The sequence below is a fragment of the Gobio gobio genome (genome assembly GCF_949357685.1).
Source record: "Gobio gobio genome assembly, chromosome: 15".
Lineage (NCBI taxonomy): Eukaryota > Metazoa > Chordata > Actinopteri > Cypriniformes > Gobionidae > Gobio > Gobio gobio.
This window is the reverse complement of record NC_137108.1, coordinates 44,744,793-44,767,567: the sequence shown is the minus strand read 5'-3', so window position 1 is coordinate 44,767,567 and position 22,775 is coordinate 44,744,793. Positions and strand designations below refer to the sequence as shown.

Genomic DNA, 22,775 nt, shown 5'->3' with positions numbered 1-22,775 from the left:
CCTGGCAACCCTGGCTCACCTCATGAATATTAATTACGTTGCCTGCCGCTTCCAGGAGTGTAACGCAGTTCAGCACTGAAAGCCCTCGCGCTACACATTTACGGTTTTGCGTCAGATATTTTCTCCTTAACCACCAGCACGGCGAAGAGAAAGTCACAAGTATGGATTCATTTCCAAAGAATGAATGATAATGAAGCAAAATGTAACACATGTGAAAAGTTAATAACATGCAAAGGAGGCTGCACTAGCAATTTGACAAAACATTTGCTACAGCACACAGTGCCACAGGGCTTATACCAGATTTATAGTGAAAGGACTAATATATATATATATATATATATATATATATATATATATATATATATATATATATATATATATATATATATATATATATATATATATATATATATATATATATATATATATATATATATATATATATATATATATATATATATATATATATATATATATATATATATATATATATTTGTCAACCGTTGAGTCACCATGGTTTAGGTAAGCGTTTAGGCACAATTACCTTTGTAATGCTGAATTGCAATTTATTATTTATAAGTTCACTGAATAACTGAATTACTATTAAATTAATATACAACTAATTAATAAATATAACTAATAAATATAATTAATAACTTGGTTTTATTCAGAGACAGAGAGATAAAATGTAATAAGACAATTTCAGAGGTGTTCATTTGAAAAAAAATGTGTTGCAAGAATGGCTTAATTAATACTGTAATATATGTACAGTACAGGACTTTTTTGACATTGCCAACCTGTAAATTAATTTTAGAGCAAGTATAAACACAAAAAGGATTGTTTGAGTTGCGTATTGTGCCTTTTTCCTTTACCACTATTTGTTTAATAATTTTAATGGAACCGGAATCGGAACCGGAATCGTTAAGCGGAACCGGAACCGGAACCGGAAAATTCCTCACGATTCCCAACCCTACTATTTACAGAATATTATAGCTTTAAAGAGATAATGCAAGGCATTAGCTGGTTAGCTTTAACTATCCTGACTGAGCTGTGACGTCAAATGCAGCAGACAAGGGAAAATAGAAGCCCATTCAACCTTTTAAGAGCCCTAAAAAAACAAATACAATAAAATGATATCCATTTAATCACAATACGCAGCCACTTTTGAATGGTCATCAAAAAATAGACTTTTTTAGCAGCATAAAGCGTGGTTACGCTCAGGCGTTCATGCATTTTCTGTCATTTTAAATCATGCTCTACTCTTATCTGTCAGTAGAATATTAAACTCTTTTGTTTCTCTGCTTACTCAATCCTCACTCGCACCTCTCTCAGTCGATTTTCACAGTTTATTTTCTCAATTTTCTTCACGAAATTCAATAGACCAGACAACTTATTTTTATATCTGTCAAAACAACAGAAAGCATTGTGAATTGTCTGTCAATGTTTTTACAGTTTGGTAAGTGATAGAGAAATGCTTGGTTAATGCAAACTCTGATTATGCCATTTACCTGCCAAACTGTACATGTCAAACCTCTTGGTTTGTAATGCCATAAATAAATCATATCTGTCACATTTGGTTGCGTTCCCTATAAAGCAGGCATTTTAATCACAGTAGACCTCAAATGCAGCCCTGTCCAATCGAATGTCATGGCAATGTTATTCAGGGTACTAAGGCAGCGCCTCAATTGACTTTCATTCAGACAGTAATGTGATAATGTGAGATATAAGCTGGTTAGCTTTTACTTCTACCCAAATCTCCGACAGTCAAAAGCCACAGGATTCCTCCTACACTCTCAAGAAATCGTCAATGGCTTTTTGTAGCCCCTAGCAGAGAATTCTCTTCTCATCAAGATCCATTTTCATTTTCTGCATTATATTGAACTCAACGATTCTCTTATGGCATTATATTGTACTCAAAGCGCTTTACATATAGAAGGGGGGAATCTCCTCAACCACCACCAATGTGCAGCATCCACCTGGATGATACAACGGCAGCCATATTGTGCCAGAACGCCCACCACACACCAGCTTATTGGTGGAGATGAGATGCTGATGAGATGTGATAAAGCCAATCCGTATATGGGGATGATTAGGAGGCCATGAGGATGGACAGAGGCCAATTGGCAAATTTGGCCAGGATGCCGGGGTTACACCCCTACTCTTTTTCCGATGGACATCCAAGGATTTTTAAAATGACCACAGAGAGTCAGGACCTCAGTTTAACGTCTCGGAACTTAAAGAATCTCCAATAGCATTACATGGAACTTAAAATTATTATCTAATGGAACTTATTAAGATTCTCTTATGAAGATTATTAAGATTCACTTATGGCATCACACGGAACATACAACGATTCTCTTATAGCATCATTTGGATCTTAAAAAGACTCTCTTATGGTATCAATTGGAAGTTATAGAGATTCACTTACAGCATCATATGGAACTTACAAAGATTCTCTTATGGAATGAAATGGAACTTATAAAGATAAACTTATGGCATAAAATAAAGTTTACAGAATAAAGACCCCCTTATAGCATCATATGGAACTTACAAGGATTCATTTATAGCATCATATGGAACTTACAGTATAAAGAGTCACTTATAGCATCATACTGTATGGAACTTATAAAGATTCTCTTATAGCATCATATGAAACTTACAGTATAACAATTCTGTTATAGAATCAAATGGAACTTATTAAGATTAGCTTATGGCATCATATGAAACATATTTGATTCTCTTATGGAATCAAATACAACTTTACAGATTCTCTTATGGAATCTATGGAACTTATAAAAATTATCTTATGGAATAATTTGAAACTTATAAGGATTCTCTTATGGTTTCAAATGTAACTTATAAAGATTATCTTATGAATTCAACTTTTGTACAGATTTGAGTATGGCATCATATGAAATGTATAAAGATTCTCTTATGGAATCAAATGAAACTTATAAAGATTCACTTATGGCATTATGTGAAACTTATAAGGATTTTTGTATGGTTTCAAATGGAACATGTAAAGATTCGAATATAGAATCAAATGGAACTTATAAAGATTATCTTATGAATTCAACTTTTATACAGATTCACTTATGGAATCATGTGAAACTTATAAGGATTATCTTATGGTTTCAAATGGAATTAAAAAAGATTCTGATATGGAACCAAATGGAACTTATAAGGATGATCTTATGCAATCAAATGGAACTCATACAGATTCTCTTATGTAATCAATGGAATTAATAAAAATTCACTTATGGAATCATGTGAAACTTATAAGGATTCTCTTATGGTTTCAAATGGAACTAAGAAAGATTCTGATATGGAATCAAATGGAACTTATAAGGATTATCTTATGAATTCAACTTTTGTAAAGATTTGCGTATGGCATCATATGAATGTTTAAAGATTCTCTTATGGAATCAAATTGAACTTATAAAGATGATCTTATGCAATCAAATGGAACTTATAAGGATTCTCTTATGGTTTCAAATGGAACTTATAAAGATGATCTTATGAATTCAACTTTTATACAGATTCGCTTATGGCATCATATGATATGAAACAAATATTCTCTTTTGGAATCAAATTGAACTGTTAAAAAGTCACTTATGGCATCATATGAAACTTTTAAGGGTTCCTTTATGGAATCAAATTGTAAGAAAAGTTATCCTATGTCATTCGCTTGATTTGAAGACAGCGAGGCAATAATTTCCCTTTGGGAAATAACGTTCTGTTCGTGCTACAAGTGCAATGTTATATTCTTAGAAGAAAATGTAAATGAGCATCACTTCCAGATAGATTTGATGAAGGTTTCATCACATCAAAGAATCTTGAAGCTGACAACATCCTCCCAGGGCGAGAACATCATGACTCCATCAGTTGACTAACGCTCCAGCACATTTTCCCTTTAACTTTTTGCACCGTCTGCGTTCATGTATCTTCTGTCAGCCGTGCAGATTACCCCCCAGTGAAGAGACACATCTCCTGCACCACGCTGATAAGGACACAGATTTCCCACCATACGCAGCTCCACCAGTGGCCTGTTTTAATAGCCGTTCTTTAACCAGAGCTCTCCATGCAGTCAGCGCTCATCTGCTCTAATGTGCAGGGACATGTGTGTTACGATAAGTTTCAATGTGCTCACCATACAGTTCAGAGCATCAAAAGAGCGAGCAGAAGGCAGAGAGATAAAAAAGGTATTTTCCATGAAGACGGATGGGCCACTAATCAAGTGACGGTGTGTGTTTGTAAAGCATGCAAAGAAATGCTGATCCAATATATACAGCAGAGTAAGAGATTTACACGCATACATGCACGTGGGTGACGGACAGAGAAGGCAGACATAAGGGATAGATCAGGGGTATTCAATTAAAGTTCCAAGAGGTCCCAGTCTCTATATTTCCTTCCCAGCGGAGGTACGGACAATATTTTTTTGGAACGATTATACATTTACACTGGGGCAGCCGTAGTACTTTGTAAAATAAATTTTTTTTAAAGGGTTAGTTCACTCAAAAATCTAAATTCTGTCATGAATTACTCACCCACATGTCGTTCCAGACCCGTAAGACCTTCGCTCATTTCCAGAACACAAGTTAAGATATTTTTTGATGAAATCCGAGAGCTCTCTGACCCCACATAGACGGCAACACAATGACCACTTTCAAAACCCAGAAAGGTAGAGTGACACAGAAGAGCAGAGATTGTTGAAGAAGTCGTTATTTTGTTTTTCACAAAAAAAGTTTTCGCGTCACTTCATAACATTAAGGTTGAACCACTGTAGTCACATGGACTATTTACTTTAACACTGTCTTTTGTACCTTTCTGGGCCTTGAAAGTTGTCGTTGTGTTTCGATTTCATCAAAAATATCTCAGTTGTGTTCTGAAGATGAACGAAAGTCTAACAGGTTTGGAACAACATGAGGGCGAGTAATTCATGACAGAATTTTCATTTTTGGGTGAACTAACCCTTTAAACACTTAAAATAGTAAAAGATGAGAATCTTGGGTCCCAAGAGCTAAGGCAGGGATGAACTTTTATCAATATTTACCAAATAATTTGAGGTGAGTGAATATTTCTCCCACCTACCTACATCTATGGCACATAGAAGGCCTTGGGACTGAGAAAACAAAATGGGGATGCAGGGTTTGCCTCTTAAAAAAAAATATAGACCATTTTTATATTTTTCTCAAAGTAACTACTAAAAACAAACAACATGTATAATATAATAATAAAAACTCTCATCATGAGCACAAAACAAAGTTAACTAATTAAAGTTGTCTTCTCTTGCCATCTCTAAACAATTTTCCAAATTATAACTATTTTAAGTCGTAAAGTGAGCAGGATATATTAAAGGGGTGGTTGATTGCCCCTTTTTACAAGATGGTCTCTGATGTCCCCAGAGTGTCTATGTGAAGTTTTAGCTCAAAATGCCCCACAGATAATTTTTATAGCATGTTAAAATGGACAATTTTTGAGAGTGAGCAAAAACGTGCCGTTTTTTTGCGTCCCTTTAAATGCAAATGAGCTGCTGCTCATGGGGCGGAGCTTCAAGAACTCCAGTTAGCAGCTCTGATAATCTCATGCAGACAGGCAATGAAACCTTATTTCTGTGCCATAGTTATTATATTGATTAATAATAGATAGTTAGCTAATCTGTGTGCTTTGTATATGTGCAATTCTGAAATGCATAACATGTACAATTTAAATTGTAATGTAGATGCATTTTCTGTGAAGCTGCTTTGAAACGATATGTATCGTGAAAATCGCTATACAAATAAATTGGAATTGAATTTAATTGAATTGAAACCGTTCAGCCTTTTATGTTCAAACCGGAGTTGGACGAAGATGGAGACTCAAGAAGAAGTGACAACATGTAGAATGCAACAAGATGTTCCTGAATGGTTAGTTGATGAATTTATGTAGCTGATGTGGAGTTAACTATCTTCAAGTCTTTGATTAATATATTCTGTCATGATAATCTCACCCTCTTTGCTGCATGTTCCCGGGAGCAAGATTTATGTACATTTCAGAGGGAGGAAGCTTGTGTAGTCCCTACTAGCCATTTGTTGTAGTCCTTAAAAAGCGATTTCTTTAAAAGAAAATATCTCCCTTTGCTTTAAACTTTGAGCGTCGTAACTTTGTATATGTTGTTTATGCTCAAACAGCAACATTACACACTAACTTAAGTTTAAAAAGTCAAATCATAATCAACCACCCCTTTAAAATGTAGTGCATGGATTCGGCAATGTATTTATGATGGGGCAGCCGGTCTCTGAGCCCTCCCTAGCTCTACAGCACCCCACAAATTTCCAATGTAAATCTGTGGTGTGAACTTCTTTGTTGAATTGAATCTGCTCACTTTTAACTGTAAAATTGCCCAATTATGTTGTGCAGTCCGGATGGAACCAGTCCGGGATCCGGAACCAGACTGTGGTCTGCCATTTGAATACCACTGGGATAGATCCATGTACTGTATTCTAGTATTTACATTGTTCTTAGAGGCATAAACATTTATGCAAAACAACATATAAATAAAATTGTATCAAATCAACACAAAATTCAATGTTATGATAGTAATTTTACTAGAGACCTATTTTTTGGAAGACTCTTTTTTTGGAAGGAAGGAAAGATGGATGGATGGAAAGAAGGATGGAGGGAAAGAAGGAAGGAAGAAATGAAGGATGGAGGGAAAGCAGAAAGGCAGTTCAATGGATTTTTGTAGCACTTTAGCAAAAGACTGTCTTCTCAAAAAACCATTTTCACTCTTATGAAATCCTATGAAACTGATAAAAAATTACCTTATGGAATCAAATGGAACTTATAAAGATTATTTTATGGATTCATAAAAACATAAAAACAAAAGATTTGTTCATGGTATCAAATTACACAAATCGAAGGCTGTACCTTGTTTGTCTTTGTTGTTATTGATGTAGCTGAGAAGTTCTGCGTTGGTCTGGACGCAGTACACTTCCCTGCTCTGCACACCTCCACCACACAGTCCAGTCTGATTCCCTCGCCGCCGGTCCTGCTGGCTGAGCAGCGCGTCAACGCGGCATTCACTCCATTCTGAGCTCCGCCATGCATAACTTTAACATAAAAATAAAAAAACATAAAAACCATTAGACAGGCTATCATGTCCTAAATGTCCTGTGGTTTTTATCACCCATAGTGTATCTATAATAAATCTTCACGAAAACACACACCAGGGCTAGATATTAACGCTTGTCCGGGACAAGTGGATTTTTTGAAGGGGCAAGTGAAAAATAATTTTACTTGCCCGACGGACAAGTATCCTGGTTAAAACGTCAAAACAAAAAATAACTAGGGAATCACCAAAGAGCAATAATGATTCTGGATTCAGTTAGTGTAAGTGGCGATCGATAGTGGATAATATAAAACGAACTGACAAGGTTGTGCTGTTGATGCTGCGTTCACACCAAACGCAAATAGAGCGTCAAAATCGCGTCTACCGCGTCTAGTTTCACGCGCGAACATTTTGAATGCATTCGCGCGTCCGCGGCGAATTGGACACGCGTAGAAATCGAGCGCTGGAAGCGAAATTGACGCGCGTTCCAAGGCACTCCAGGAGAAATATGTCATAAAACACTACTCTGCCTCTTTTCATTTTCATTAAAAATATACATTAAACATCAATAGCCACACAAATGTGGTCCAGGCAACTCCTACATTATCTTCACTGCATGTATATTTAAATATCCTTAAAAAATAAAGTTATGAAACTTCTCTTTGCCCTCAGTCAAAACGATTTGGCAGACAACAAAGTATAGATTCGTGACACCAAAGATCAGCCTTTAGATCCACAAAAGACGAACCACTACAGGACATCAGAGCCAGCGGCAGACGTCAGAAGGACTAGCCGAGGAAAGGCTGCTCTCGCCGGGTTAATGAGCGCTGAGCGCCCGGTGATCGCCTGGATCTCAACTCCAAAAACACAAGATTATTTTTTTTAAATAGGCGCTCTCTTTATAAATAAACCACAGATTTGAGCTTTAAACAACCACATTCTCACCTGAAAAAGTCTTAAAACTACATTTTGTGACACAATAGTAGTATTTTTAATTTATGCAGGGTTTCTCATCACGTCACTTTACCACGTGACAGCAGCAAGCAGGCTCCTGATTGGTTAACGCGGCGCGAATTGACGCCAAAGTTCAGATTTTTCAACTCGGGTGTCAGACGCCATTCGTGCGAACTGCGTCAACGTGCCTTTCCATTGACTTAACATTGAAATCACTCGCGCCAGACGCTCTATTCGCGTTTGGTGTGAACGCAGCATGAGGCTCGCACAGCCTCTCGAGGAGAAAATCGAAAACAAATGAGCGCCACTCATACAAAGAAACTCAGTTAACATACACGGTTAAAATTGTGTTGTTTTTATATTTATAACGTATGATACAGTTAAGCAACATTACACTAACAAGAGTGTTGTTTTCCTGAATACCATCACGACTGAAAATGATTTCATTTGCCAGTTCCATAAACAATTATTTAACATTAAGTCACTTACATTTTAGATGCAATATGGACTGTTTTTGTTCCATTTCAGAAGCGAAAATAGTTCCAAACAAATATCACAGCAACGGCGTGTTACTGAATGATTCAGCGTTTTAATGAATCGGTTGAATCAAAGATTCAATGACCTATTCGTAAACGAATAGGCATATTTAAATATGTCAAAGCTGATTAAACACTGGTGAGAATATTGCTTCAGAATAGATTATATTTACAAATAAAAATCCGGGCAAGCAAGTGTTTTACTCGGACAAGTGAATCTGTCATTCACTTGTCCGAGTAAAACACTTGCTTGCCCGGACAAGCGTGTGAACAGGCTTAATGTCGAGCCCTGTACACAACATTTTTTAAAAATTAATTAAAATAAAATTTCCTAACTTAAATAAGTTTTAGTTGAAGCACTAAAATAAATTAAACTAAAACTAATAAAAATGACGGACGTGCATAACAAAATAACTAAAACTTAAAGGGGTCATTAACTGTTTTTTGTTTTATGTTTCTTGGGGTGCACTTATAATGGTAGAATGCTTTTTACATCAAAAATTGCCATAATTTATAACTAAAAGGCATTTTTCCTACCCTGATTTTAGCCTTCTGCTCTGAACACTCTTAACACTTTTAAGGGGCGTGTCCGCTGGGAGACTTCAGTGTAAACACCCACTGCTGTGATTGGCTTACGTCTTTGCATTTGAAATAGTATTACTCCCTCTTTTAGCTTGTTTTTACTATTACAGCTCTCATGGTTAACTAATCGTGAAAAGTGTTGCATTACATTTAGATACATGGCATTATATTTAGATCTATGGCATTATATTAAGATTGTGGCATGAAAGGTTGCAGTGATGATCATTGTAGCCAATCACACACATGCTGAGCTTATGAAAGCAGTGATCTCAACATTGCAACTCAGTTTCTAAAACGTAATATGGTTGAGAGATTTGTTGAATAAAACGGGAGTCACTGATAAACGCGTCACCGATAAAGTCTCCTGTTTGATTGACAGGTTCAGCGCGTGCTGCTCCAACGATTGCAAAGGGAGCTTTCGTTGATCGCTTTCTTTAAAGAATTGAATCACTGTTAAATAACAGATTATTTTCATCCTACTAAGAGAAACAACGCAATTAAGTTGATGTTTAGTCACTGGTCTGATTTACTGACACATAGACAAAGAACATCTGACTGCATGAATCATCACATTTCAGATCAGGCATTAGAATGAACCGTTACTTACATGTTGCATTACTGTTGAACCCAATCACTGCACAACATTTTGTAATCCTCAACGGCATGTTTATTGCATTGTAGCTCGATGGTTTAACACTAGGCCTATGATACATGCGCGAATCAGTGGGCGGGGCTAAACAGGCAGTGATGAAGTAGGCATGGATATTCTTCAGCAGAGGCGGTGCTTGCCTCCCTTTGACGTCATAGATCTTGCTGGGCCTGGTGTCTATAAAGGCTTTTCTTTGACTAACAAGGAAGTTTTCAGATCTGAAACTTACAGGATATTCTTATATTACCATGACCTTTTATATATCAAAAGCTCAAGGGAATGTTGATTTCTCAATTTATCACCCCTTTAAAATAATTTAAAATGACAACTGAAAATAATACATTCATTTCAACTGAATTAGACGTCCCAGTAGCCTGGATGCCAGCCGAATTTAGCCCCGCCCACAACATTTGAGCTCGGGCAGTTCGGTCTGGACTTGAGCCGTAGAGGAGTAATTATGCCCGAGCAGAAACTGTTCGGACCAATGAAATTGTCAGGGCGGGCTTTAGACGATGATGGACAGATGATCAACATTAACGTACATTCACGTCATCAAAGGCGCTTGGGTTAAGTTTGTTCTAATCCTAAACGGATTCATTCACCTTTACTATTTCTCTCAGAAATGATGATCGTGTTGGTAAGTACTCTGTGTATCCTTAAATTCTTTTTTTACAACACCGGCAAAGTTTACACTCATCTTTTTCTTCTAACGTTACTTATTCCAGCGTGCGGGCAGACAGGGTTGCCAAGTTTTTACAACAAAAACCAAGTTTTGGCCAAGTTTTTTCTCAAAACTAGCCATAAACAAGCCCAATAGTTGTGCCCAATATGTGTTATTTTGGCAGGGCTGGCAGCTAAAATTCGCATTCCTGGGTCTGTATATCACATAATTGGGGTCGCTTCAACCCGCGGACTTGGCAACACAGTGCAGTTGAGTTCTGTTGACATTTGACAACTAATGTTATGCATCGCTCCGTTGCTCTGATTGGTTGTAGGTCTATCCAATTGAGGTCTTTCCTGGTTTAGTTGAAACACGCCCCATAATCACAGCCCAACGGAGCAGCATCAGACTCAAATTCTGACTAGAATTGAGTATGACGACGTCAGACTAACATCCCAGAGGAGTTTGAATTGGCAATTGGCGTTCTGATTAGCAATTAAATTAATTCAACATAGTTGATGAAAAGGAGAAATTATGTTTTCTTCCACCCTGGTCCACAAAAGTCTATGCATCGCTCTTGGTGTCTGTTAGGGATATAAACCTTCAAACTTCAAGCCTGCTTCTTTACAAACACTTCAAGTTCAAATGAATTTTAAATGAAATTCAAAGAGCAATGCTGTCTCCTGTTTACCACCTAAAGTCATTGGAATATAAAGTCATTTTGAATGGCACACAACTCCTGAAATCTCCTCTAAAACCTTAGAGAAGAGACATGCTATACTGTAACAGGGGTCTTTTATAATCTATGCAGCAGAAGACTTTAGAATTTCCATTTGACCTGCATTTAATCCTATTGCTGTCTTGGAGGGAGAAAAAAATGGAGATATTAGAGAGATGCCATTTGCGGCACTCTTTTTCCTACTTTCGTAATAGTGCGAAACAGAATTGCAAAACTCCATTATCTTTTCAAGCTGCCTATTCACAGTACGTGGGAGACTCAGAAAGTGACGACGTGCCAGCGCTGGCCATCTGTGAGAGAACGAGATTAGAGCAGTGAGTAGCGCCACTGAGCTTTTAAGATCACTTTCATTTGTCAGTGCATCTCTTCTGGCTTGGGACCACAGACCAGCCCGATCCGTCTCACCCCGTCTCCATATGCTCATGTGCTGACTCTCACTGGCACCACCGCTCACGCTGAGCAGGGGTCAACCGCCTCCCGACAGGGCCTCCTGCTCCACGCCGGTAGTTCTCCATGCAGAGCCGAAAGCATGAGACGTGACTGCTGTTTTTAGTGCTTGTTTCATGTACATGCCCGTAGGAGAGGAAAATCCCACATGAGATCTCTTTAATAGCTCAATTGCTTCTTGACAGCAGAGATTAAATTGTAAATTAGCTTAAAAGGATATTTTTCAGTAACACACTCCCCGGATTCTCCTCCAGAGAAAAAGACCATGTTCCTCAAGAGATCACAACAATGTCTCTAACTGTGCCAAGATTTGCCAAGACACCAAAGTCAGATATTTCAGACCAAATTATCAGTGCTTCCATTCACATTCATTTTAACATTTTAACATAGGCTCATTGGAAAAACGTGCCTGTGGCGACATTACTGCATAATGATATTATGGATGAATTCCAATCGGAAGTGAGCATCCCTATGCCCAACTCACTCCGAAGGGAAGAGCCCCTGAAGTGGGGGCTTTGGAGGGAGCAGGGTACTTGCGCGTCATAATGGAGTAATGAAAGACAATGTAAGTTCCTCATTATCTTAAACTGAAATGTTACATGATAATGCAGCCCGGTGGCCATCCCCCCATTGGCTGGTCTTACAACAGGAATTTCGGTGATGTAGTTAAATTGTACTTACTCAAATAAGCACTGAGTAATATTAATTAACTACATGTTTTTACTATAGTAGGGCCCTATAATTTACGCGTTCACGGAATCGCGGAATTTCACGGAATTTTACATATTTGGAATGAAATGCTGTTTTGTGTGGGAGAAGAACGAATGTTTGGGGAAAATGCAGACCGGGGGAAGGAAATCTGGGCGACACAACCCCTCCCGTCATTTCAGCTCTCCTTCAAAACAATGAAAGTATGGCGAAGCGGCTCTCCACGGCTCTGCTTTCGTCGGCGGAAAAGTTAAGAAACTCAACGCTAAGCCCTCAGTACCGAGCCGAGCAACTCCCTCGCGGGGAGTGCTTGCTGTATTTTGCCTTGTTTTTAATGCACTTTAATGTACTGTATGGAAAATAATGTCTTAAATGAACTTGAGAGAAAATGAGATGCGCGGGACAGCGCGCCTGATCCGCGTCAAGTTCGGAAGCGGTAGATCTTAGTGACAGCAGCACTGATAATGTCTGTCATTAATGTTCATCAAAGAACAACGGGAACAGAGAAAATTGTAGCTTTAATGATGATTAATCTATATTTCACTTATCATTTATGCAGTTAAGAAAGGTGTTGATAACTTTATTCAATTTATGTGTAGGCTATGTCTAACAGGGAAGGTCACGGGTAAATATACCATTTATTATAATGGGTTTGTGTAAAGATTGTTTTAAGTTCAATTCAATTAAAAGTTGTTTTTTAAAGCCTAATAAATGTTGAAATTGGGAGCTTTCAGTTATACTGTAATGTAACGTCATTAATGTTTCATAAGCTATGTTTCCATCCACCTATTTTTTTGCGCATTTTGGGATATCGCATCAAAAATGATAAACGGAAACGCCAAGATGCGCATAAATTCAAAAAATGCGCATTAAAAACATATGCGCTCGTTTAAGTAGGATCAATCTTCTATCCGATACGAAAACATACGCATAAACTACGATGGAAACGCATTTACCGTATAAATTGCTTGATGCGAATAAAGAAAATCATGTGACTTTCGCGATGTGACAGCATAACTGTACTAACCCGCGGAAAAATCTTTTTGCACAGCCTCTGAAATGCTGGTTTGGTCATTCAGGAGTCTGTTGTCAAAGATGCTCGGTATATTTCCCTCCTGTCTTACATGACTGCATTCCCAAACAGCAGCATCTGCCTCTGAAAGCATGACAACACGCACCAGTTTCTCTGAAACGCAAATAATTTATTATATATACGAAAATGATTGTATATGGTGGCTTCTCCTATGTTTCTTCGTGATTTTTTTGCGGTAGTTTATCAGGAAGTGACGATTATGTTCTCTTCGACTCACTGGATGGAAACGTGCTTTATTCGCAGATGTTTTATGCGATATTGCATTTTTGCGCATAAATTATATTCGCAACTTTAGATGGAAACATAGCTATAGATACATTAGTATCAGTGATACTGGCCTTCATTCATAAAAAGATGCCATTACAACACATTTAAAATATGCTGTCTTTAAGTTGTTTCTTCATTAATTTGGAGAGTAACTGAAATTACATCAAAATATTAAAAACTCCAATGTTTTTTAATTGCAATTAATCATGATTAATTACAGAAAAAAAAGTGATTAATTCAGTTTTTTTTTAATCAATTCACATCACTAATATTTTGTTGTGACTTGAAGCACTTAGAGTGCAGTGTTTGTCCTGAAAAGTACTGAGTAAATGTGATGTTTGTTACCTCAATAAATTTAAGGTCATTCCTATTTTATGTTCTATTATATTAACATTAAAAGCACACTCTTTTTGCGACTAAAATAACAGTTAAGGGTAAAAAAACCCCTGAATTCCCAAAAATGAAAACGGAAAAAAAGGAATTAGCACAAATTAAAACGGAAAAAACGGAATTTAGGAAAAAATACAACAGATTTTATAGGGCCCTACTATAGAGTTGTTAGGGCTGTTTGGGTTAAGCCGTGTTTCCACCGCAGGAACTTTCCCCAGGAACTAGGAACTTTGGGGTGGTGCTCGGTGTGTTTCAACTGCAGGAACCAGGGTCTAAATGAAGTTCCGGGTAAGTATTTCCCCCTCCGAAAGTCCCTGCTCGCGAGATAGTACTTTTTCAAAGTTGAGGAACTTTCGGGGGTGGGACTTGGGCGCTGAACATGCTGATTGGTTTTATTTCAACCGGCAATTTTACGTATTTTGCGAGGTTCGTTCTGCGTTCAGTAAATATCAGTCTTGCTCTTTCTGTCTGATGGCGCACGTTCGTCTAAGCAATCTCACGGTCAATGTCCGTAATAGCTGATAATAACGTACGTTGTCTTATTTGAAATCTAGCTTTATAAGCAGAATATGCTTTACTATCAGTGCTCGTCTTTTTTCCGCCGTAATTATGCATTATTTACTGTTGTTATTATTATAGTACATGTAGTAACGTGTAACAACGTCACCTTAAAATAAAGTGTTACTGGAATTTCTTCTTATTGTTGTTAATATAATTGTTGCAATAAAGTTTTTAAAATATGAATTATATTGTGTATGTGTGTGTGTGCATTCCCTCTGTGCTCTCAATTGCCATCTCTTCTTTGGATCCTGCATGTTGTCACATTTACCTAGCTTATTTCAATTGAAATGTATGACACAAATGTGTGTAATATATCACAAACTTTTTTATAAACTTTTTATAAACTCAAAAAAAAAAAAAAAATTTCATTGAGCTTATGTTGTTCATTTTATTACTCTGTACTTTTACTGTACCTCAATAATTGTCTCATTTGTTCCTATGATTTCTCTAAAGGAGAAAAATCTTGAAACTTCAATGACAGGCTTACTAGGAACCACATTTATATCCTTTGAGCTACGGAATAGCAACTCTAGCAACAATTGTTTCTGTTGGGTTGACACATAATGAGATATGTCAATTTGTTGCTGTATACATCATATCATCACTCCAATGATGCGATGCAATTTCACAGACACAAAACCATCTAAACGAAAACCTTTGATCCAAAGCAGTGATAAGAGAGTGATGTTGGCTGTCATGTCTAAATAAGAAAGTGTTATATCTGCAATTCTGAAGCACTCACTCATATTGACTTTGATATAATGCATGCAGATATCACAGGCTCAACAATATGGATTTTTCCTGCTGACCCTGATGAGGACTAGTAGATTTTGACATGCCCTGCCAACATTTTTACTTGCCCCGGAGCAATAATGAATAACAAAATAGCATATAAATGTGTTTATACTAGTCCATCTCTGTATAAGTCTCCAGCAAAAGTTGACAAGTGTTGATTGTGGGTTTTTTCAGGGTAAAAAAGCTAGTCGACAAACAGCTTTTGCTGGAGACCGCATGCATATGCATTTATTATTAGCTATTATTGTATGAATTATGAAATCTAATTTTTTTCCTGTGATGCAAAGCTGAATTTTCAGCATCATTACTCCAGTCTTCAGGTGTCACATGATCCTTCAGAAATCATTCTAATATGATGATTTGCTGCTCAAGAAACATTTCTGATTTATATCAATGTTGAAAACAGTTGTGATGCTTCATATTTTCGTGGGATCTAATTTTATTATTCTTTTATGAATAGAAAGTTCAAAAGAACAGCATTTATTTAAAAATAGAAATCTTTTGTAACATTTATAAATGTTTGGTCAATTTAATGCACCCTTGCTGAATAAAAATTGAACAGTAGTGAATGGATCGCATATATTATGCATATATTAGTAGAAAAGGTTGCCTGCTGTGTCTAATTGATATGTATCGATTTCACTGTATTTTGAATTGTATTAAATAGCTGAGTTTACATTGAAAAGACAGCACAAAAAACTACTTATTACCACGGCTTGACGTTAACTTTTTGCTCACCAGCCACTGTGGCTAGTGGTTTTCCAAAGTTAGTAGCTACTCAACACTTTCACTGGCCGCAATTTTGACATCGATACCATGGGGAAAAACTGCCATATAGATATTTTTTATATTATCTCATAATTTGGCAGCACGTATGTTAGGCTGCTGTAACTTTAAGACCTGATGCACGAATCGATTAAACTGTTACACGTGTGTTTTCAAAAGCATTTTGACATTATTTTGTGTCTTTGACTGCTTAAGCTAAATAAGCAACGGAAAATAACTCAATTTAGTTCTGAGAGATGGCTTTATGTGCGCACACTTTGGGTGTGAGTACAAAATCTGTGGGAAGGAGTAAAATTATGCACAATATGCCTTAAATCTAGTATCATTTCCATCTATTAATACTTTTAAAAACCTTTTAAAGTCAACTCTGACTGAACTGTGCAGTTGTTTTTAACTAGGTGCATTTTACAATTGTATGTTTGTCTTAGGGCTGAAACGATTCATCGAGTTACTCGATTAACTCGATTACAAAAATTCCTCGAGGCAAAAGTTCTGCCTCGAATCCTCGTTAAATTCCTATGACGCGCACTATACGCGCAGGGATCTGATTCACACGGACCGCTGTTCAATGTTCAGGAAGCACACCATAGCGCGTGATACATTTTGAATTTAGTTTAGATTCTAGATGCCCAGAATCACTATAGTAACTGCATGTTTTACACAGTTTATGTAAGTTGATTACCGTTCTTATAGCTGACACACACACACACACACACACACACACACACACACACACACACACACACACACACACACACACACACACACACACACACACACACACACACACACACACACACACATGTAGTGTTTTCACCTTTTATGGGGACTTTCCATAGGCGTAATGGTTTTTATACCGTACATACCGTATATTATATCCCCCTACACTGCCCCTGCCCCTAAACCTAACCCTCACAGGAGACATTCTGCAATTTTACATTTTCAAAAAACATCACTTAGTCTGATTTATAAGATGTTTTCCTCATGGGGACCTAAAAATGTCCCCACAAGGATGAGGATTTCGGATATTGCTATCTTTGTGGGGACATTTTGTCCCCATAACGTGATGATTACCAGTCCACACACACACACACACACACACACACGCGTGCGCGCAAGCCCCGAAGCCAGATCACTTTCACTTTCGTCCTCATAAAGTTTGTCAAGTAAATGCTTTTAAAGCCTTGCCAGTTTGAACATTGAAGCTATTGTGCACTATTCAAAAACAACAATACGGAAAACTTATCCGTTCAGTGCTCACCTTTTTTCTGTGACACAGAGCCGAGCCGTGTCGCGTCTCTGACAACGAGCGCACGCCCTGAAGGCAGACCTCTATTCGCGTGAAGATCGCGCGCGGAGAGCTGCGCAGAAACGCAGTCCTCTGACTAAAGTAAAGTCACTAAAGTAGCTTAGAAACTCAACTCAACCGTTATAGGCATACATTTGAATACCTTTGAAGTAATTACAAACCACAGCTTCATAATGAATAGAGACGGAATGAGTAATTCACACACACAATCACTCTCTCATTAATGCATCCAAATAAATGTAATGTAGGTCTACTACTGTGTTAATGTATCTGTATCTGATGTACAACAAACATAAATCTGCTCCATAGACAATAACAGCTGAAAGTGAACCGTTTCCTTCAAGTATTTTAAAATCACAAATAAATGCACTTTTTGCATTTGTTGGAAAAATTCCTACTTTAAAGGGTTAGTTCACCCAAAAATGAAAATTCTGTCATTAATTACTCACCCTCATGTCGTTGGACACCCGTAAGACCTCCGTTCATATTCGGAACACAAATGAAGATATTTTAGTTGAAAGCTGATGCTGAGAAAGGCTTCACACAGGCCTCCATTGGCATTCAGTACATTGACACTTCCAAGATCCATGAAAGGCACTTAAAACGTTGTTACAAAGTCTATCTCACCACAGTGGCTCTACAATAATCTTACAATGCGACGACAATAGTTTTTGTGCGCCAAAAAAAATCAAAATAACACCTTTATCCAACTTGTTCTCGACTTCCGTGTGTGCCTCCACGACGCATGCGCGAGAATATGACGTAGCGCCGGTGTTCGGGAATCCATGAAATACACACTTTAACCCCATTTTGAGCACTACGCCGAGACCTAAAGCACGATCAATGTAGAATCCAACAGCTTAGACACGCGCGTCTTCCTCTGCTCGTAAACAAATCGCTTCTGGGTCATATGTCCGAACGCCGGATCTGCGTCATATTCTCGCGCATGCGTCGTGGAGGCATACACGGAAGTCGAGAACAAGTTGGATAAAGGTGTTATTTTGATTTTTTTTGGCGCACAAAAACTATTGTCGTCGCATCGTAAGATTATTGTAGAGCCACTGTGGTGAGATAGACTTTGTAACGACGTTTTAAGTGCCTTTCATGGATCTTGGAAGTGTCAATGTACTGAATGCCAATGGAGGCCTGTGTGAAGCCTTTCTCAGCATCAGCTTTCAACTAAAATATCTCCATTTGTGTTCCGAATATGAACGGAGGACTTACGGGTGTCCAACGACATGAGGGTGAGTAATTAATGACAGAATTTTCATTTTTGGGTGAACTAACCCTTTAATATTGGAAAATCAGTAACACACACACGCATGCACCCTCCTCTCTCTCGCGCCAGTCAGACCAATCGTGGCAATGCATCACATATGCTTAAACTTTTATGTAGCCACGCAACAATAATTTCAGCATTCACTGTATACACCGGGACGTGATGTTGTGACGCGATTTTTCGAACGGATGCATCACCTAAAATGCACCGCAATGCAAGTGATGCAAGCCAAATGCAGCGTTCTATTGAAAATTAATGTATACATTTCTGCTGTACCAAACTGCAATGAAGCCTCACGCACACACACACACACACACAGGTTGCTAGGTTACCATAGCAAATAGGCTCACCCCAGAAATGATATATTATTTGTTAGTAGCCTAATGGTAAATGCTGCAGGTGTAGAAATCTACATAAAATATATTTACTTTGATGTCAGGGCTAGATTACAGTATGAAACCTGTTGTGCATATTAATAAATTAAATTGCTTTTCCTCTTCATTTTCGTTATGCATTATTTGTTTTGGTTGTTTAAAAACACTGAATTTTTTATCCGATTAATTGATCGATTAAGTGCTAGATTAATCAATTACAAAAAGAATCGATAGCTGCAGCCCTAGTTTGTATCTGCTAACGTCAAGTATAATGATTTGTTTGTGTTCTAGTATGTATAGTGTATGTATAGAGATTTGTGGTGTATTATATAATTATGTCCTGTCTTTTATGTATTGAAACTTTTGGCCGCCAGTCTTGGCCAGGACTCCCTGGGAGAAGAGTTACTATAACTCAATGGGACTTTTCCTGGTTAAAAAAAAAAAAAAAAAAGACAATACCATGGTGAAATTCAAGTAACAGCAACAATATTCATCCGGAGAAAATGAAACAAGTGAGTGAGGGGAGGCGGGTTTGTGTTTAACTCACTGTCGGAGAGATGAGAGATAGAGAGAAAGCACAGCTGCTATTGTGTATGTATTCTGAGGAAAATGAGTATTAGAAGTGTTTCAGATATTTCAGTATCGATATGTATCGACAACACTTACATTGCACTTAGTTTATTATTTCAGATGCCTTTTTAAAAGACTACAACTGAAAAATCTTACACACCACTGCTGAAATTTGGTGGGTGTTAATATAAAGCCCTGCTTATTACACTTCACTTTTCAATACACTATCTAGTACAGCATGAGAAACATGCAACCAGTGACTTGCAAAACATATCAACAAATGTAAAATATAGTGAGAACACAGTACTAGCATGTCCGTGGTACTTACATGGCGCAGGGCGACACCCCGTTTCCTTCAGGTTCACAGGTCTGACTCTCTTCCAGGATGGGACACTCAGACCCTCCTCCAGTAGGAAGCCGTACCAGCTGTCTGCTGCGGGAGCGTGTGCCCTGAGGAACACTGGGGTCCGAGCAGGCCTTGGAGCAGGAGCCCCACTTACTCCATTCACTGACCACACAGTCTTTGGGCATCAGGCAGGACTGGTAGGTCTCCGGAAGACTCCAGTGAGGACACTGGCTGATACAGGACAGAGGGGTAGAAACACTGGTCAGCCATAATGACAAGATAATAATTATTTTACAGTTAAGAACATATTTCAATGGAATTAAAACCTTTAGACTCATATTCCCATATTTATTTATTTATTAGAAATAGGATAGAATAAATATTTTTATAATATGAGACTATATTTATATATGTATACCATGATACCAAACTAAAGTACAAAAAAATTAAAATATAAAAATATATATAAAAATATATATAATAATATATAATATATATAATAATATATAATATATATATATATATATATATATATATATATATATATATATATATATATATATATATATATATATATATATATATATATATATATATATATTTATTTATTTGTAATTTTTTTAATAAGAAAATGTTAGATTAAAAACACAAATAAATTACAAATATCAAATAGTACAATAATATTAATATGACAATTAATAAATAAATAAATATGATCAATAAATTACTTTATTATTTTTCAACCTATTTACTGAAACATTAGAACATTGAAATGCCTGGACGGCTATATATATATAAAAAAAAACATTTAAATAAAAAAATTTAATAAAATAATTGTATTCTTACCATGTTTAAAACACAAATTAAAGTAAAATAAAACAATGAAAATAAAATACAAAACAAAATAATAAAAATATAAAATACTATAACCTGAAAATGGTCAGCTTTCTCCTCGGTAGAATAGATTAGTGTATTTAAAAGCTTACATGAGTTTATAATAAACCAGTGTGTCATGAATTGTTGAAACGATCGAATAAAAATTATATGTAGCTAATGTATGGCAACTTTTGTTATTTTTGTTACAATCGTTTTTTCTTTTTCTGCATGCATCTCTCCTGTTCCTAATAAAAATAAAGCAATAAAAAATATAAAATCAAATGTCAAATCAAATACCAGCACTTTAAATACCTTAGTAACATGTTTTTTGGAAACTTAACTCAATTTGCAGTTGAACAACAGCTTTTGTAGCCGTTTCAGTGGCTGGTAACTTAATGCTGAGCAGTGTAAATGCAGCAATTTCTCTTGATCTCTTATTTTCTCAGCAAGCAATGCAGCTGACGAGCTATTACAGCTAATTACAGGCTGCTTCCTTTCCAGCGTAGCTTCATTTAGCAACTGCTCATTTAGGTGCCGCGGCTGCCAAACTCACCTCAGGGCAGCACGGACTCTTAAACACATAAACTTCAAAGCTGGCACTGTTTTCCACCCACTTTAAACCCAGATTAAGATGTCTCGAAATCATTTAAAAATCTGCCAACATAATGACACCATATTGCAGCACAATAACTTTTCCTGAGGTATAAAGCCGTTAGTAGCCGTAGGTAAACTGTATTTGGCAGAAAAGCCGGTCTGCTGGAATAGCGATTGTGGGCTACTGTTAAAATTGTGACTAGGGATGGGTAAAAATAAATAAATAAATTAATTAATTAATTAATTAACACAAGGAATAATACGTTTCATCTCTATTCACCAATATTAGGGATGAGGGGGGGGAAATCTATTCACATATGAATCACGATTATATCTTTTACTTATTTGAATTTATTTACAAATTCGATTTTCTAAATGTTTGTTAACAATAGGGATGTCACGATACCAAAATTCCAGTAGTCGGTACCAATACCATAATTGTACGGTTCTCTGTTTTTTTTATTTTATTTTACTATTTGGGGAAAAAATATTAAATTAAACGAGTTTGTTATTTATGATGATAATCATTATAAGTAAATAATACATATAAACATTTAAAGGCTGTATGCAGTTTAAAATTAAAGATTGTGTATAAAAAAAAGATCAAGTGAAAAATAAGCAACCATCTAGGCATCATTATTATTATTAGTAGTCATATTATTAGTATTATTATTACATAGAAATGTAGCTAAATCTACTGTACAACAGTAGCCTAATATATTTGTCAATTTCTTCAAGTTAAACCGAACTATTATTTTGACGGGTTGCCGTGAAGAGATTTATACGGAGCCCCGCACATGACGTGCAAGAAAAAAAAAGTAAATTGCGGCACAATTTACTAATTCGTTCCCTCGATTTATAAATAGTGCGGACATTTTACTACTTCGTTCCCTCGACTTGCTAAACCGTCCACACGATTTGCTAATTCAGTCATGGGCGTCGGAAGCAAAACAAATGTGGGCGGGTCCTCTCTCATCAAGTTTTGACGCAAAACGAACCTCGGTTCGAATACACCTTTTGCCGAACTCACTCTACTCCCTTTTCCCATCACAAATCAGATCGGAAAGGCATTTATTTTCAATAAAAATGAAGAAAATATTAGAAAAGTGGAAATAAAGCGTCTAACATGTGTTTAATAACAAGTGTTTATCGGTTAGGGGTACATTCTA

General features: G+C 36.8%; 1 protein-coding gene across 1 annotated transcript in view; it reads right to left on the bottom strand.

Annotated features, from left to right (window-relative positions):
• Nucleotides 1-22,775, bottom strand: part of thsd7ab (thrombospondin, type I, domain containing 7Ab) — a 231,566-nt gene that overhangs the window by 121,901 nt on the left and 86,890 nt on the right. The window contains exons 3-4 of the mRNA XM_079837772.1: nucleotides 20,119-20,367; nucleotides 6,910-7,091 (exon numbers count right to left, since the gene is read on the bottom strand). Coding sequence (XP_079693898.1) covers nucleotides 6,910-7,091; nucleotides 20,119-20,367 — 431 coding nt within the window. The remainder of the gene's footprint in view (nucleotides 1-6,909; nucleotides 7,092-20,118; nucleotides 20,368-22,775) is intronic.